The sequence below is a fragment of the Colobus angolensis genome, unplaced genomic scaffold, assembly GCF_000951035.1.
Source record: "Colobus angolensis palliatus isolate OR3802 unplaced genomic scaffold, Cang.pa_1.0 Scaffold177, whole genome shotgun sequence".
Lineage (NCBI taxonomy): Eukaryota > Metazoa > Chordata > Mammalia > Primates > Cercopithecidae > Colobus > Colobus angolensis.
Window position 1 is genome coordinate 1,373,044 of NW_012114899.1, and position 17,626 is coordinate 1,390,669.

At 37.5% G+C, this 17,626-nt stretch overlaps 1 protein-coding gene across 3 annotated transcripts in view; it reads right to left on the reverse strand.

Moving 5' to 3' along the window:
• Positions 1-17,626, reverse strand: part of A1CF (APOBEC1 complementation factor) — an 83,781-nt gene that overhangs the window by 17,322 nt on the left and 48,833 nt on the right. For all 3 annotated transcript variants that reach the window (XM_011938755.1, XM_011938753.1, XM_011938754.1), the window contains 3 exons: positions 15,707-15,945; positions 7,779-7,943; positions 1,874-1,971 (listed from right to left, as the gene is read on the reverse strand). In XM_011938755.1, the coding sequence (XP_011794145.1) occupies positions 1,874-1,971; positions 7,779-7,943; positions 15,707-15,945 (502 nt within the window). The remainder of the gene's footprint in view (positions 1-1,873; positions 1,972-7,778; positions 7,944-15,706; positions 15,946-17,626) is intronic.

The following is a 17,626-nucleotide window of genomic DNA, read 5'->3' on the forward strand; positions in this document are numbered from 1 at the left end:
TCCGGCACTCCCCAGTGAGATGACCCCAGTACCTCAGTTGAAAATGCAGAAATCACCAGTCTTCTGTGTCGCTCGTGCCGGGAGTTGGAGACTGGAGCTGTTCCTATTAGGCCATCTTGCTCTGCCCTGGGTCCTTTGAATTTACCCCTACTGTTCTGTATATGGTTGTCTCCTGCATTCCATTGCTACCTAAGTTCAAGACCTTATTTTGTCCCATTTGGGTGACTATAATAGCTTTATAACTAGTTTCTATGACATGTTTCTCTCACCTGTATTAAAAAGTCAATTCTTACTAGGCGAATTTTCCTAAATTGGAAATGTGATAATTACTGCACAGAAAAATTCAAGATCTCACCTCATCTAATAAATTAAATATAAATTTCTATATATATGCTCAAAAACCATAGTTCCTAGGAAAACTTACTTTAGATTTTTCCATACAACATTATAGTCAAATATAATATTAAATATATATTTAACTAAATAATATGTGTAAATATTACTATAAAAATATCTAGCTGCAAAAATTGGGAATAATTTGAATATGTTTCCATTGTAATTGTTCCAATGTAATTATTGGCATTTAATTTGTGATGGCTGTTCCTTCCCAGCAATCATCGTGTATACTCAGGAATGTTTCCATATAGAGAAAATCTAACTTATAGATTGTTTTCCAAGTGATAACGCTTTTATGATATTAAATGTGATGATCAATGAAGATGAAATAATGTTTTTCTTTATAGACATGTATTTAACTATGCATTAGTTTTTGCTTTGCAGTTGTCGTTTTTGTATTTCAGAGTGAATATATTCTCCACCCCACCCTCCAGCACTCAAACATTTTTGAGTTTGAGTGGGCCCCTGAGGAGCTAATATGCAAGAGGCTTCACAGTGTCTGAAGGGCCTAGGCTAAGAGATCCTCCCTTTGCCATCTGGATCCACTCCCTATGGAGTTCACCACCTACCAGCTCCAGCCTGCTCTCTGCTCTGTTTTCTTTTGGGACCCTGGCTAATGCCAGATCCGATAGGTAAAACAGTCCCATGTGCATTATGTTCCAACCAAGTTACTCCACATTTTCCTGTTCTCCAATCTTGTCTTGCACTTCTCAAATTCTGTGCCTCTGTCTAAGACTGCCTGTCTTTCCATATTTTGATTTTTGAAATTATACCCAATTTTCATGGCTTCTTTTAAATATTATCTCCTCATATCCATGAAGATGTTTTATTCTTTATCGCCCACTTCTTCCTTTGAACTTGCTCACCACGTTGATCTCTTTTTATGATATTTACTTGACTGTACTTTGCATGTGTTTGTGTTTTTTGTCTACAGAAGGTTTTAAATGTTTATTGGCTTGATATATAAATATTATATTGGCTTCTGTATACAACTCAGTAGTGAGGATATAGAAGCTTCCCCAGACCCTACTCTTGGCAAAGTGAAAGACTCTAAGCTTTCCAAGTGGAAGATCAAACTATGAAGGCAGAATAACAGCTATCTTGACATGTTTTTAATTCATTGGCTTCTAAAATACTGCAATAAAATGATGATAATCTCTTTGAAGTAATGAGAGAAAACTGGAATTGTGAAAAACACCTTGAAATAATCTACTTCAATCTCCTCTTTCCATGGAAATTGAGTGTCAGTGCCTTGTCCAAATTAGAAAATAAATAGAGCTAAAGTTGGATATATTAGGTATATCTCCAATTTCCGTTGTATTTTCCATCATTTCTCTTTAGTACTTCTTAAATGGACTGAGGCAGCCATGTCAGAGAAGGCTGGAGTGAGACAGACTTGCAGGACTGTGCTTTTGAATGTAATGTCCACATCAAATTTGGATGGAATCTGCATATTTTTTTCTTTGTTCTACCTTACCTTGCCATTTAAAGCTTTCATAGCCTCAACTGCATCTTCTCGGTTACTGAAGTGCACAAAAGCATAGTCTCGAATTTTCTTCACCCTCTCCACAGCACCTGTAAAATAGAGTGAAGGTTGCCCCATTAACAAACTTAAGAGAGCCCTGAAAGTGATATATTTTAGCACCTAGCTGCAAAGAATATTGGATTTTTTCATGGCTATCTCATATTTAAGAAAGGATCTCATCAAGAACATTCAACTGAAGATTTTTTTTTGCAGTTTTAAAAATAAAATTTATATTCTGACTTATTATAATTTGTTATGGATTTGTGCTTTCCACTTCCTAGTTTATAAGGTCTCTAAGGGTGGGAATTCCATCTTTCTCTGCATCTTATGTAATGTAAAATATAGTACCTTTTGCATGGTAAAATATTTGTTGAGTTGAACTCAATTATTGATCATTTTATAAATATATATTTAGCTGATTACTTTTTTAAGTTTTACGCTTTTCATGCCAGCAAAATGTCGTTATCTCTTTTGTCTTATGTAATTAACTTTAATTTACTTTTTAAAACTTAAATATTAGGTAACTACGATTCTGACAAGGTAACTGAGATTTAGAGTCCACACAGAGAGGAACTACAACTGTATTCCCTATATCCTTATCCATTAATCTTTAAATAGAAAAGCAAAAAGGAGAAAAAGAAAGTTGTTTCCGAAAGAACATCTGGGAACCAAGGTAAGTTGCCTGCCTTACTGTCATGATAGCTAAAGACTGGAAACAATGTAAATATCTACTACTCTACTTTGAGGAATGTCTCATACAGAAACACTCACACACATGTACAAGGATCATGCGTAAGGATATCAATTACAATACTGTTGAAAGAGCAAAAATAAAACAATTTAATGTCTATTTTCATGAGTGATTAAATCTGCTACATTTATACCAAAACCAAGGAGTCTATAAAGAAAATAGACCTGTATGTGATTACACGGGAAGATTAAAGACCTCTATATATATTTTTTCAGACAGAGTTTTGCTCTTGTTGCCCAGGCTAGAGTGCAATGGCATGATCTCAGCTCACTGCAACCTCCGCCTCCCTGGTTCAAGCGATTCTTCTGTCTCAGCCTCCCTAGTAGCTGGGATTACAGGCATGTGCCACCATGTGCCTGGCTAATTTTGTATTTTTAGTAGAGAAGGAGTTTCACCATGTTGATCAGGCTGGTCTTGAACTCCAGACCTCAGGTAATCTGCCCACCTCGGCCTCCCAAAGTATTGGGATTACAGGCATGAGCCACCATACCTGGCCCAAGATCTATTGTTAAGTTTTAAAAAGTTATAAAATAGTAAGTACAATATTATGGCGTTTGTGTTTTTAATAATCCAAAACTATATATATGCACAAAATTTAAATACACTCATACAGAAAGCAAACTGAAAAGATAGAGACCAAACTCTTAACAGGGATTACTTCAGGAATGGGGAGAAAAGTTGGGAAGAATGAAGGGGATTTTCATATTGTAATTGATGTATTCGGCATTTTACAAATATTTGCAAAATTTATTTATGTGATTTGTGTAGAAAACCCAAACAAACCATCTATTTTTATGTAAAGGAACTGCTGAACATGATAGCAACATATAAAAATGAAAAAGATAGTTGTACCGAGATAGTTGGATGTTGTATTTTTAAAATGTTGTTGCTTACTCAATTTTAAAAGTAGACCTTTTGCTTAGAGTGAAGGTAAGGTGGAAATGTGTTTAACCACTGTAGTTTAGCATGCCGGTTATCTTCTCTTACCCTACACTCACTCGGGTGTACTTTGAGAGTCTAGGGAGGCAACATAGGATGCGACATTATTCCAGGGAAAAGAAGATGGGGAAGTCCTTGCTGTCCCTATCAAAGTTTCATTATCCTCTTAGATTCAAGGTAACAAAGGTAATTAGAGTTTTTACTCCCCCACATGGTTCAATGACTAAGAATTATCTTCCTGTGGAATAATAGTGAACCTGTAACATACGGACAATTTAAAGACATTGTGATACTTCTCTTTACACTCCCTTCAACATTCAACCCTTGACTTCTTATGGCAGTGGTTATACAGAGCAAAATTATCTGGCCAGGCTAAGGATAAATAAAGCTCTCTGAGACCATGAAGCATGGGACGTATAATTAACTGAATATACAATATAGTCTCTTCATTCCTTTCAGTGTCACATGGGGTGATGATCATGACTCAATCACATGACTCGTTTTTGTAATTGAGAGGAAAGACGTTGGCCAATGATGACCTTCACCTTTCCAGTCTTTGCTCAGTTCATATTTCAATGTCATTCGCCACCTAGACTCCCTGGTCTGTTATCTCCCTGAGAAGAGGACCTGCTTCAGAGACTTTGTGGTATCATCTTCACCTGGTTCCTGCCTACTGCCTTGGACACAGGAGTTACTCTATAAATACACATGGAATAAGGGAATATTATCAGTTAATTCACACCCCAACTTCTGTCATCTACACCAGTTAGGTGGCATTTCAGATAATAATGAATTTAGATTTTCTGAAATTCTGTTTGCAGGTATTTCAAATTATCTTACGCTGTTGGATAATTTCCAGATGCATCTGGTTTTGGAAAATTTGATATTTAAAAATTTAGTCTCATAAAACAGACAAGTTAAAAAGTTAGAGTTTGTGTGATAAAAGTTGGTTTTCTCTACAATAGTATTCACCACATGGCTTATTTTAATACGTTTCTTCTTTAGTGCATAGGAGTTTGTTTAGTAATTGATCCTCATTTGGCAGAGGGTGAGTCCATAGAATATGAATGATCATTATTACTCAATCATCCATTAGCAAAGAAGAAAAAGATCCTCTGAAATCATGATGCAAGAAATTGAAAAATTATTGATGTGTTTATTATCAACTTGTCAGCAACACATAAACCTGAGGAGAAATACATCTGTATGCCAAAGGAAATGTTATCAGAGGGTCATGGTTCCCCAAGTGTGGTCCCCTGACCAGCAGAATCAGCTTTGTCTGGAAGCTTAATAGAAATGGAAATCCTTGAGCCTACCCATCATGGGCCATGCAATCAGCGATTTAACATGCACTTCAGGTGATTCTAATACTGCCAAACTCTTGTAGGAAGATCAGATTTTGTAGAATGACTATAATTGGAAATTCAGTAGATACCCTAAGGCTACAGTGGGGAAGAACAAACCATCTTCAGATCCCAATTTTTGTTCTAATTATCATTTGTGTCTCTGAGTGGCAATATAGTATTATTCAAGTTCATCATGGTTAAAATGATACATGGTCAAATATTTTGAGGTAATATGTAGGTTCCTCTGAGGGACCTAAACTTTAAATGGAATTTTTAAAGAGTCATTTTCCTGTTTCTTTCTATAAATTTTTCTAGGTAAGTATAGCCTTGGCACAGTACGTACTTTCCAAGATAAAACAAACTAGTTAGCTCTGACTTTTCCCTCTCAATGCAGCAGATGTCTGCTAGTTGTTCACCTTCAGCAACTCATATTTTTTTTGCAGAGGGCCAGGAAGAACAAGCCACACATCATTATATAGCACTGAGAGTTGTGCCACCAGCTGCAGACTATGACCTGAAATCTCTGGACACACTTTAGTCCCAAGAAGAAAGAGAAAGTGAGAGAGCAAGCAACAGAGAGATATGTGACATTCATTATTTTCATGATAATTAGTAGGATCGGGGCACACATATCTCTTCACTATATGCCAATACACAGACTGGGAAAGCTAATGACCAGGGCCTAGGAAAGGAAGCAGCCTTTTAGTAGTTTCTCATTCTAGCCCTTGGCAAAAAAAAGGGTGCTGTTTTAATTAGATAAAAATAAGAAGTCTTATTCACTCTGGGAAGGTAGAAAGTCAACATGCAATGAGGGGAGAATAGTGAGCAATATTTATACACACATTATGGTTCCTATGCCTACAACTGCATCAACATTCAGATCTCAGCTTAATTGTCACTTCAAAACACAAATCTTCTCTTCACTACAAGAGTAGTCTGTCTAAGATGTATTTTTTTCTGGAATTTCTTAAACTTTTTCCACGCACACATCATACTTGTTGGTTCCTTCCACAGTGCCTCACACATAGGAGCTACTGAAGGAAAGACAGTTGAATGAATGAGTGAGTGAATGGAATAAAGATTGGGCATGAGAGTATTAAAGTTTTTAAGAACATGTCCTTTACCAGATTCGAGTTCAAATCCAGGATCTGCCACCTGCTAGCTGTGTGACCCTGGGCAAACCACTTAACTACTCTGGGTCCTGGTTTTCTTATCTATAAAGTAATAGAATGCATAAAGCAACCTGTATTATAGAGTTGTGATGAATAAATGACACATGCTGTGAAAGTGCCCACTGCAATGCTTGGCACACAGTAAGGTAGTCCGTCGTTTGCAGTTTCTAGCTTAGTCATGGATTCACAGCTGTTGGTGTGGAGCCACACCATCACACTAATATTTCAGGGAAGGCAGAGTTCTTGAGGCTGGAGAAAGATCCTTGGTGAGTCTTGCAAAATGGAGCAGTGACATCCTTACTGAATATCCTTCAGAGCAAATCATCAGCTTATCATTCTGTTCTATCTGAAATAGTACCCAGAGTTGGAAACAGACAATGTGAGTATGTGTAAGTGAATATTCTCAGGCAGCTTTAACATGACAGTACCATGGCCTATGCTTATTAACAACCTAGAGAATTTGCCAGGAGGCTGGGACATTCTCAGTTGTGAAAGGATATTACTACTATGATAACCCTAAGCCACTACTGCCCAGAGTATGTTTAAAGACACAGTAATCCCACAAGATGATATACCAAAAAAGAGCAGTCATGTTTCAGAAAATTGAAAAATGAAGCTTTCTGTATCTTGGAGCATTTCAAAGCATGTCAGAAGGCTAAAGACTTTGATAAGTTCCATAATGAAGAAATTAATTTAATTTTGCAGAATCTGGTGTTTACAAGCTTATTTGACCATGCAGCCCGTTTATCAGTAACATCTACCAAAAGATTGTAGAATTAATGTTCTGAACTGTTTTTGGGAAATGGTAATTTGCACATTGTTTCTTGAAATGCTCTACCTCTCTCAGTGTTGTAGCTCCTGTACGGAGAAGAAAGAGATGGGGAGTCAATCTGATGGCTTAGAATTGATACTGAAAAATATTGGCAAGATGAGTAGCAACTAACTATCCCCTTCCACCTTCCCTCTATTCCTTTCCCTTCCTCTTCATTTAAACGAGGTTCCTAGGATTGTCACCTTTTTACTTACGTCACAAGTGTATTCCATTAGGCCGGTGGTTCTAGACTGGGGGCCATTTTGCCCACCCATAGAGTATATTTTGCAATGTCTGAAGGCATTTTTGATTATTACATCTTGGAGGTTGCTACCGGTATCTCACAGGGACGGGCCTGGGATGCTGCTAAGCATCCTACAGTCCACTGGACAGACCCCTACAGCCAAGAATGATCTGTTCCAAATATCAACAGTGGTGAGGCTGAGAAACCCTGCGTCAGACGTGTAGTTATGGCATGCATTCTTTATTACAGTCAATATTTATTGAGCAATCATTGTACCCCAGAGCTTAAATGTCTGAGGAAGGAGGAAACAATAAGAGGGGAAAAAAAACTCTTGAAATTTATAGTTTAGTGAAGAAAATAGGTATTCATTAAATAATCACATAGATAAATATAAAATTATAATATTGATAAATATTATAGGACCGTATGGCTTGATTTTCTAATCCAAAGTTAGCAACATAGTTTGAGAGGTTTGCATGCAATTATGGGATGAGCTAAATAAAAGCATTTCTACTTGATGTTATGGGAAGTCATCTCAAGCATAGGTGCTTTTAAAGAATGTTTTGAAAAACTAATCTTGTATATATATCCTACCTGGTTTGATATTGTTGAATTCCTTTTCAATCATCTCTTCAGAGGTAGACAGCATAAGATTTCTTACATATAGGATTTTCACTGAAGACATTGTATCTTCATCAACTTCTACTTCTGGCTCTGCCCAGTCTACTGCAATAGGATGTCCCCATAACTGAATTCTTCCTGTTGAAAATGATCACAATTATGATGAATTATGTAGAAATCAGGACAACATCATCTCAGTTTATACCAATGGTCTTTTAAATTGGCCTGACCCTTGAGGTCTTGAATGAGCAAGAAGACCATTAATATTGGTGAGTATTGATCTTAAGAGACATTCCAAATAAATGGAGTAACTGACTAGAAGGGAGTTCTGTGTGACCAGTGACTTGTTGTAACTATTGATTATATAAAGGTAACCAGGATGCGGTTTGAGGTTGAACAGAAATGAGGCAGCAGAGGGCACATTTGGCTCTCACAACAGCACTCATTGGATGAAGGTAGTCACTTAAGGTAAGATAGCAAAAGGGAGAAAGGAAAAGTATGGATTTAGGGCCCAGATATAGAGTCTGACTCCACAGAACATTGAGAAGGTTACTAGGAAGAGTATTTACTGCTGTTTGAATCTGTGTTGTTAATTAGGCTAGGTACCACAATTGAGATATTCAAAAAATGGTGTTTCGGCAAAGGTGGGTGGGGCTCAGGCATCCTTAGCTTGTTTTCTGTCCCTCACACTTGGTCAAGGCTTAGACCAGCTGTGTTCCCTCTTAATCCTCTTTCACAACATGAATAAATCTAGAATCTGGAGACATTTTTAAAAAAAAAATCCTAATTAAGAAGACAGATGACAAGCAATGGAAGAGTCTTTGATGAAAAATTTAACTCTTCTGAAAAGGGTAGTTGTTCTCCATGGCTACATATATTTTTGTATTACTATAAACACATTTTATTGAGTGTCTTGTACTGTACCATCTGTTTTTCATGTGCTAGCTCAGTTCCTTCTCGCAGTAACCCTGTGGGGAAGTGAATGACTCCCAATTTTACAGAATGGGAAATGAGCTTTAGAGAGGATATCTTTCCCAGATCTGTTCTACTTAACTGCCTCCCCCTCTTTTTGTTGTTGTTTTGGTTTGGTTTTTGGTGACTCTGCTCCTGTGCTCCTACACAGTGCAGATCTTGTTGAAGTGATGAGAGGGGAGTGAGAGTCAACCCAAGTTCTAAACTTGATTGGAAATCTAGTTTGTTTTTTATTCATTGTTTGGGAATAAACTTTATCCCGTAAGCAATACAAAGCTTAAGAGAACAAAGTCAGGAATTCTCAGTATTGGTAAGGGTTTATTTGTTTAATTACTACACGTGGGAAGCAATTATTTTCAATAAGAATGCATCTTTATATTCCTTGAAAAGCAGTCAATAAAAGTGTCCGTGGCATTGGCATTCTAAAACCCAAATGAAGAACAGGCATGTCTTAAGAGATAACTGACCTTAGAGAAGCTGGCTCTTGTTACCCTAGCTGTGACCATCTTGTTCTGTATTGCATTCCAGGGGATAGTTTTCTTCATTACTCTCTTCCCTTCCCCTTTTATGCTTTACCTTGGACTTTTTTTGTTTGTATTATCCCAAGATCCCCAAGATCCCCAAGGCTCCCATGTAACTCTGGTTTTGGCCAAGATCATCCTTGGCCCCATATTGGGTGAGGTTTAAAAAATATGAAACCTGGATTCCACCCAATGATGTACTAGAGCCAGTTCTTCTCTACTTGCAAAAATAGATTATTTTTGCATTTTTCCTTCCAAGCTTTTTAAAGGTATGATTAATCAAAATTGCATCTATTTATGGTATACAACATGATGTTTTGATACATGTATACATTGTAAAATGATTAAATGAAGGTAATTAACATATCTATCACCTCACATACTTTTTTTTGTGGTGATAATATTTAAGATCTACTCCCTTAGCAATTTTTGAGTATACAAATACATTAACTATAGTCATATTATACAATAGATTTCCAGAGATTATTCATTTTAATGGAAACTTTGTATCATTTGACCAATATCTCTCCATACCTCTGCCTCCAGCCCTGGTAACCACCATTCAACACTGTGCTTATATGAATTCAACTTTTTAGATTCCACATATAAGTGAGATTATGCAATATTTGTCTTTCTGTGTCTGGCTTATTTCACTTAATATAATGTGCTCCAGGTTCACCCATGTTGTTGCAAATGACAGAATTTCCTTCTTTGTAAATACTGAATAATATTCCATTGTAACTAATAAGCTCAGTACAGCTGTAAAATACAAAACTAACATACATAAATAAGTAGACTTTCTATACACTAACAACAAGAAATCAAGAAAACTGAAAAAGAAATAAAGAAAACAGTCTCATTTATAATACCATCCCCCCCCACAAAAATACGTAGAAATAAATTTAACCAACAAGATGAAAGATCTGTATACTTAAAACTATAAAATATTGATAAAAAATCAAAGAAGAAACAAATAAATGGAAAAATAGCCTATGTTCATGGATTGGAGGCATTATTATTGTTAAAAGGTCCATGCTACCCAGAGCAATCTACAGATTCCATGGAATCTCTATCGAAAATCCAGTGATGTTTTTCACAGAAACAGAAAATATGATTCTAAAATTTGTATGGGGCCACAAAAGACCTTAGTCAAAGAAATCTGAACCAAAAGAACAAAGCTGGGGTCATCACGCTACTTGATTTCAAAATATACTACAAAGCTATAGTAATCAAAAGAGTATGATACTGGCATAAAAACAGACATTTAGGCCAGTGAAACAAAATAGAGTCCAGAAATAAATCCACACACTTAAGGTCAACTGATCTTTGCAAAGATGCCAAGAACACACAATGGTGAAGGAACAGCCTCTTCAACAAATGATGTAAGGAAAATTGGATATCCATATGCAGAAGAATGAAATGGGACCCTTATCTTACAACATACACATAAGCCTAGTTAAAATGGAATAAAGATTTAAATGTAAGACGTGAAACAGTAAAACTACTAGAAAGAAACAATAAGGGAAAATTTCTTGACGTTGGTCTGGGCAATTATTTCTCGGCTATAACCCCCAAAGCACAGACAACAAAAGCAAAAATAGATGAATGGGATTGTATCAAACTGAAGTTTCTGCACAGCAAAGGAAACAATCAATGGAGGAAAGGGATAACCTAAGGAATGGGAAAAAATATTTACAAAGCATACATTCGATAAGGAGTTAATATCCCAAATGTATAAATAACTCAAACAATCAATAGTAGGAAAACAAATAACCGAATTAAAAATGGGCAAAAGGCCAGGTGTGGTGGCTCATGCCTGTAATCCCACCACTTTGGGAGGCCAAGGCCAGTGGATCATCTGAGGTCAGGAGTTCAACACCAGCCTGGCCAACATGGAGAAACCCCATCTCTACTAAAAACACAAAATTAGCCAGGTGTGGTGGTGCATACCTGTAATCCCAGCTACTCAGGAGGCTGAGGCAGGAAAATCACTTGAACCCGGGAGGCAGAGGTTGCAGTGAGCCAATATCATGCCATTGCACTCTAGCCTGGGCAATAAGAGTGAAACTCTGTCTCAAAAATTAAAAAAAAGGTCAATGGATTTGAATAGACATATCTCAAAAGAAGAAATATAAATGGCCAACAGGTATATGAAAAAATGCTCAACATCCCTAATCAGGAAAATATAAATCAAAACTAAAATGAGTTATCACCTCACACCTGGTAGAATGGCCACTATGAAAAAGATCAAAGATAATGTTTTCAAGGATTTGGAGAAATGAGAATACTTGCATACTGTTGATGGGAATGTAAATTGGTACAGCCACTATGGAAAATAATATGCAGGTTCCTCAAAAAAATAAAAATAGAGCTACCATATGATCCTGCAGTCACCATACTGGGTATATATTCTCCCCAAATGAAATCATTATGTTAAAGAGATACCTGAATTCCCATGTTTATGGAAGCATTATTCACAATTACCATGGTATAGAATCAACCTAAATGTTCATCAACAGATAAATAGACAAAGAAAGTATCAGAATTTTATGAGCCAGTTAAAGCCACATTGGTAACTTGAAATCAGCCACAGTGGGAGTGTTAATACCATGGAAATTGGCGAATGCCACAAATCAGGCCTTTAGTTTTTTTCTCTAGGAGCTGGCTGTTAAAGATTTACCAGTTCATTACTGACCTCCGGACTGCCCTTCCCAATTCTGATATAAGTGGGCTGGATCTCAGGAGTTTTACAAGTAGCTTAGTTAATTCTAAAATGCAGCTACAGTTGAGTACTACTGCTCTAGCTTTAGTCTTCTCAGAAACTAGGACCATGAACTGCTGCATAAGGCTAAGAGAACAGACATGAGAGTAAATATAGGAAGCAGTGATTTCCACCAATATCCTTGTGAAGGCCTCTGGTGAAAGTGAGTGTTACAGCGTGATTTGAGAACACAAACTTGAAGTAAGACAAGTTCAAATGTCAGAACAATGATCCTGGCTAGAAAACATATCCTTTCTAACATCAGTTTCCTTATCTACAACCTACTATTGTTGTGAGGTCAAGAAAAGATGATGCAGATAAGACTTAATAACTTTTAAATGATGATTCAACAATACACTCTCCTCTTAATAATTTTTCCTGTTTTTATGTATGTATGGTTTTCTCAGAATATGCACTCTTCGAGTGCAATGGTTAGGTACTATCTTTTTTTTTTTTTTTATAATCTCTCATGTCATTCAGAAGGGAGCAATATATGTTCTAGATGCTTAATAAATATTTACTGACTGAGTGATTCCCAGGTATTCCTATTTACATGCCATGAAGATGAATACCCAGTATCATTAGCTAATAGATTTAGCCGTGAATCACACAATTTGACTGAAGAATAGAATCATCTGGAAAACTTAAAACACCAGTTCCGTAACTTTATATTCCAGTGATGCAGATTCAATTGATTAGAGACTGACATGGGTACTAATATTGTTTGAAAACATCAGATAATTCCAATGTGCAGCCTAGGATGGAAAATCATTGATTCAAATCATGGGTTTTCAAATGTGCAGTCCTGGGAGCAGCAGCATCCTGGGAGCTTGTTGTAAATGCAAATTACCTGGCCTGACACCAGACCTACTGAATCAAGAACTCTAGTGGTGAGATCTAGCAATCTGTGCTAGAACAAGCCCTCCAGGTGATGCTGATGCAGCCTGACGTTGAGAATCACTGCCAGGACTTTTCTTCAGAGCATTCTTAGAATGCCTTTCTAGTTTCTGAGTGGGATGCAGCAACTTCGTCCTGTAAAGAGCTCAGTAAAGGTGAGATTTGTCAAGGGGGAACTACCACTGTTTAGAGAGGAGGTAACTGGCTGAGGAGCAGTTACATCCCTTTAGACAACCATTGTCTCTGTCTCCAAGTCTGGGTCAATTAAGAAAGAAAAGTTTCTTGTTGTCTTCACTTATCATTTTTTCTCAACAGTCTCCTTGTTCTTTTAAACTACCTTCTCAAAGGGTTGGCAATTACAGAATTCCTTTGTCGTGGGTGAGTCTGCAATGGGGTAACCGGTAGAGTGATCCAAATGGGTGATAGGTTTTGTTCTGAGATCTCATTAGAGGCGAAGGAGTTTGCTCTGGCTGGCTTACTCACCACTGTGCCTCATCTTGTTAGTTTGCTGATGAGTTAGTTGCTGACTAAAATCCAGCTGAATGAATTCCACCTGAGACTGGCTTAAAGGGCCATAGGTAAGGGGGGTTGCATTGGATCGTGGTGAATATGAGTAGTGGATGGGGAGGGGAGGTAGCCTCCCTATGGTATATCCTGGACAGAGAATTCACAAGGAAAAGTCAGGACTGTGCTTGAGAATTCCTAAGCTTATCTGATAGGCCCTGGCCAGCCTAGTCAGCTTGACTTACATAAAGAAGTTCCTTTAGTGGGCCGATGTGCCATTCTCTTTGAAGAGATGGGGAAGCTTTCAGGAGGTTGAGCTTCTCTGGGATTACTGGATTGTCTTGACCCTGGAAACTGTCTTTCACCTGTTTTGGAGCCTCTTTCACTGTCCTACTCCCCCACACCCAAAATTATTTCACATATCTGTTTTTACAGATAATGAATGGCTTCCTACATTGAGGGAGGAAAGTAACTAATTCGGGCTGGAATACTGGAGGCAGGTTTCTCAAGAAGGTGCTGGCTGAACTGGGGTGAATGTCACAAGTGAAGGAGGGGCAGGTATTCCTAGTAGAGGATATAGCATTAGGAATAAAGGAGACAGACATAAGCATGGAAGTGTCTAGGTCATTGCGTTGTCTGTCCAGATAGAAGGAAGAGTTTTTATTGGGAAATAGAAGGTAGCAAATGTGGTCATAAATGACCAGGAAATGAATAAAAGGTCTTGAATAATGAAATCGTATACTTAGTTCTTATACACAACAAGAAGTTATGAATGTTTTTGAACTGGCCAGTTAGTGACAGACATCATTCAGTCTATAGATAGAGATTGAATTCCTGAGATTGAATTCCTACTGTTTGCAAGAAGGTATTGAAAGGATAATAGGATATTTTGGAAACATTAATCTGGTGGTAATGTTCAGGATAGAGAAGTCGGAGGGTGGGGCACATGGAAGAGAAAGCAGAGCTGGGAGAATAATTAGATCTTGAAAAAAATTACATAAGGTTTAGAATATGTGTGTTTATACTTCAGTGGTGGCCTGAGAACAGGATGGATACAAAAGACTTTTCAGTGGTAGAGTTGTCGATGTTGAAGAAGAAAGAAGAATTGAAGTAGATAGCAAAATATTACTTCCAGGTCACCAAAAAGTATACCCCTATGAGGAGTGTTAGTGAATCTGTCTATGGACCTGTGATTTTGATGACTTGACTGCTGGCCAGTGAAGAGTGAAGAAGTTGTGAATGAAAGACTTAACATTAAAAATATCTACTTCTGTAAAAGATTCAGCAATCTTTGGAACTGTCTCCTTTTTTTTTCACTTTAAGTTGCCTTCATGAAGATATCATTGAAAGATCTTCCCCAAGCTAGAAGCTGTCTCGTAGTTTTGAAGATATCTAGGGGGCTGATCTAGTATTGGTTTGTTTTGAAGAGTGTGTACAAAGGCAACATGAATGTAGACGTCTTTGTTGTGGTGGTTTTGTTTTGAATTCTGGTGGCTCTCTCATGATTTTCATGAGAAAAGTTCATTCCAATATGTCCAGTCTGTTATTCTTGAAATCTTCTTATTTTAGTATTCATTTAAAAACCTGTGTAAGTTGTAGTGAATGTTGTAGAATGAGTCAAGAAGCCTAAACAACTTTCCTAAGTTGATCTGACCGAGGCAGTGTTGGGGTGGATAGAGAATTTGATACTTATTCACCAAATGGGATCTATCCTGTGGTTGTAATAACTAACAAATAAAGGTGCCTTTCTAAGGAGAGCTTTTATGTCTCTTCTCTCAAATTAGACAGAAATTATTAGACAACAGGGAGTCATAATGAAAGTATGTCACCTAGTTGTCATTGGAATAATGCATCACTTGAGGTTTTTATTTCTACATTGTAATGGAGAATATACCCTAATTCTAATAAGCCTGATAACAAAATCTATACACAAAAGTAACTGTGATTGATATACTTAATTTTAAGAAGACTCTTTATTCATCATAGGATTGCTGTCACTTAAAGTTCTGGGTTTCTTTAGTGCATGTAAATTACCCTCAATGCACAGAATGAATATTTTTCAAAACTGAGTCTGTGAAAACTTCAGGGAATGGAATCAACTGTGAGATAGTGAAGAAGGATAAAAAAATTTTAAATGCAACACAATGAAAGATAGAGAGCCAAAAAAATTAAAAATGCTTATTTTCTTTGTGGAGGCGGGCAGGATAGAGCAGAGAAATCTCATCTTTGAGGAGGGTATTGCTAACCTGGTAGCAGTTTCCTCCTTGCCATGGCAGCCGCTCGATGACTCTCATACTCCACAAAGGCAAAGCCTCGATTTTTGGTTTTATCTGCAGCGCTTGGGTAGACGATGACATCGACAACACCTTCAGTAACCTTTTTCATCTCCGATAAGATTTCTTCTCTCTTTTTGGTTTTTGGGATGCCCCCAACAAATAATCGGCAGTTGTCCACACTGGCACAGACCCCTAAGAGGCGCCCATTTCTGCAAAAAGAGCAGGGATTTTGATTGATGAGAATCCTTGTAGGATTCAGGTTGAAAATGTATGGCCCTGGGCCAGATGTTGCCTGAAGATGTGGGATGTTTGGATTCATAGTGTTGAAACCATTTTTGTAGAGTTGTGGCTTCTTTTGCAAGATTATTAGATGTGTCAATATGTGCTCTACATTTTCAAAGAAAAAAGCTACTTGAAGCTGAGTAGCATCTGCTTTCTTTGGGCTAGATGTGGATTCAAGAGTTGAGAATCCTCACCACTCCCTGAAGCAACTCTAACACTGAGGCCCCTACACCTAACCCAGGTTACTGAAGCCACCTGCCTGGCCCTGCAGTCACTTGAGTTTGCAACACCTGACATTCCTTTGTTTTTGCAGCCAAAGAGAAAAGCTGTTCTGATGTGACCTCTGTTAAAAACAGTCTCTTATACTTGAACACATTTTCACATATGATCTTATCTGGCCCACACAAAAAGACTGTGGGATGGGCAGAGTAGATGTTATTTCCATTTACAGATGAACTTGAAACTCCAAGAAATTAAAAGACTTGCTTAAAATGTTATAGATTTTAAGGAATGAAACCTAGCTCTGGGATCTTAGTTCCTGTTTCTTCCACTGTTCAGAGTTGCTTCTTCGCAAGTTGAGGTATATATACCTGCACTGGCAGAGTATACATTGATTAAACTATTATGGAGAACATTTGGCAAAATTTATCAAAAGTCTTAAGTGTGCATAACCTTTGACCAAATAAAGTATCTTCTGGGAATATGTCCCTGGAAAATAAAAATCAGCACTAGAATTTATGTTTAAGGATATTTATTACTGCTCTTTAAAATCTCCCCCAAATTGTAAATGAGCAAAATACCTCACGATAAAGAACTGGTTTAATGTCTCTCAACTGAGATGTTACTGGCTCTGAACTGGAGATTTTCTCATTGCATGCCATAGTATGTTTATCATCTCTAGTTCTTGCCTACTACATGCCAATAGTGACCAATCAGATCATTCAAAAGTGCCTCCCCACCTTTCTAAATGCCCCCTTGGGTGGACAGTACTGCTCCTGGTTGAGAATCACTGATAAACAAAAGACAGACATTCATACCATTGCATGCTCTGCAGTCATGAAAAAGAGTAACGTAGAAGAATATTTATTGGTTTAAAAAAATCAGTTCACAATAGGCTGTTGGCTTTAAAAAGCTATAAAATAAGTATATGTGAAGACCATTTTGATTACAAATGTATAGAAAAATCTGGAAAGACAATAAAATGTCAACATAGTGGTTCTTTTGGGGCAATGGAGTTACGCAGAAATGGTTTCCACTTTTATTACTTTATGCTTTTTTGATGTTTTCCATGTGTTACGTATTAGGCTGTATGACTTTTGTAATAACACTAAGTTATTAAAAATGGGTAAAGCATGCTTAGCAGAAATGACCCATTTGCAGTGAACACAAGCTCGCAACCAGCTGAGTGGGCGGGCGATTGGTCTGCTATCCATGGAGTGAATGGCTCTTGCTTGTGTGGCAGGTTTTCTGACCAGGGTTAGGCCACGGTCCTAGCTGTCTCCTATGCTTTGCTGAAGAAGCAAGGACCGTGTGTCAGATCTGTGACAGGTCCATCTCAGTCAAGTAAGAATTGTGCCAGGAGCGTGGTTCTCAAGGGGAGGGAAAGGT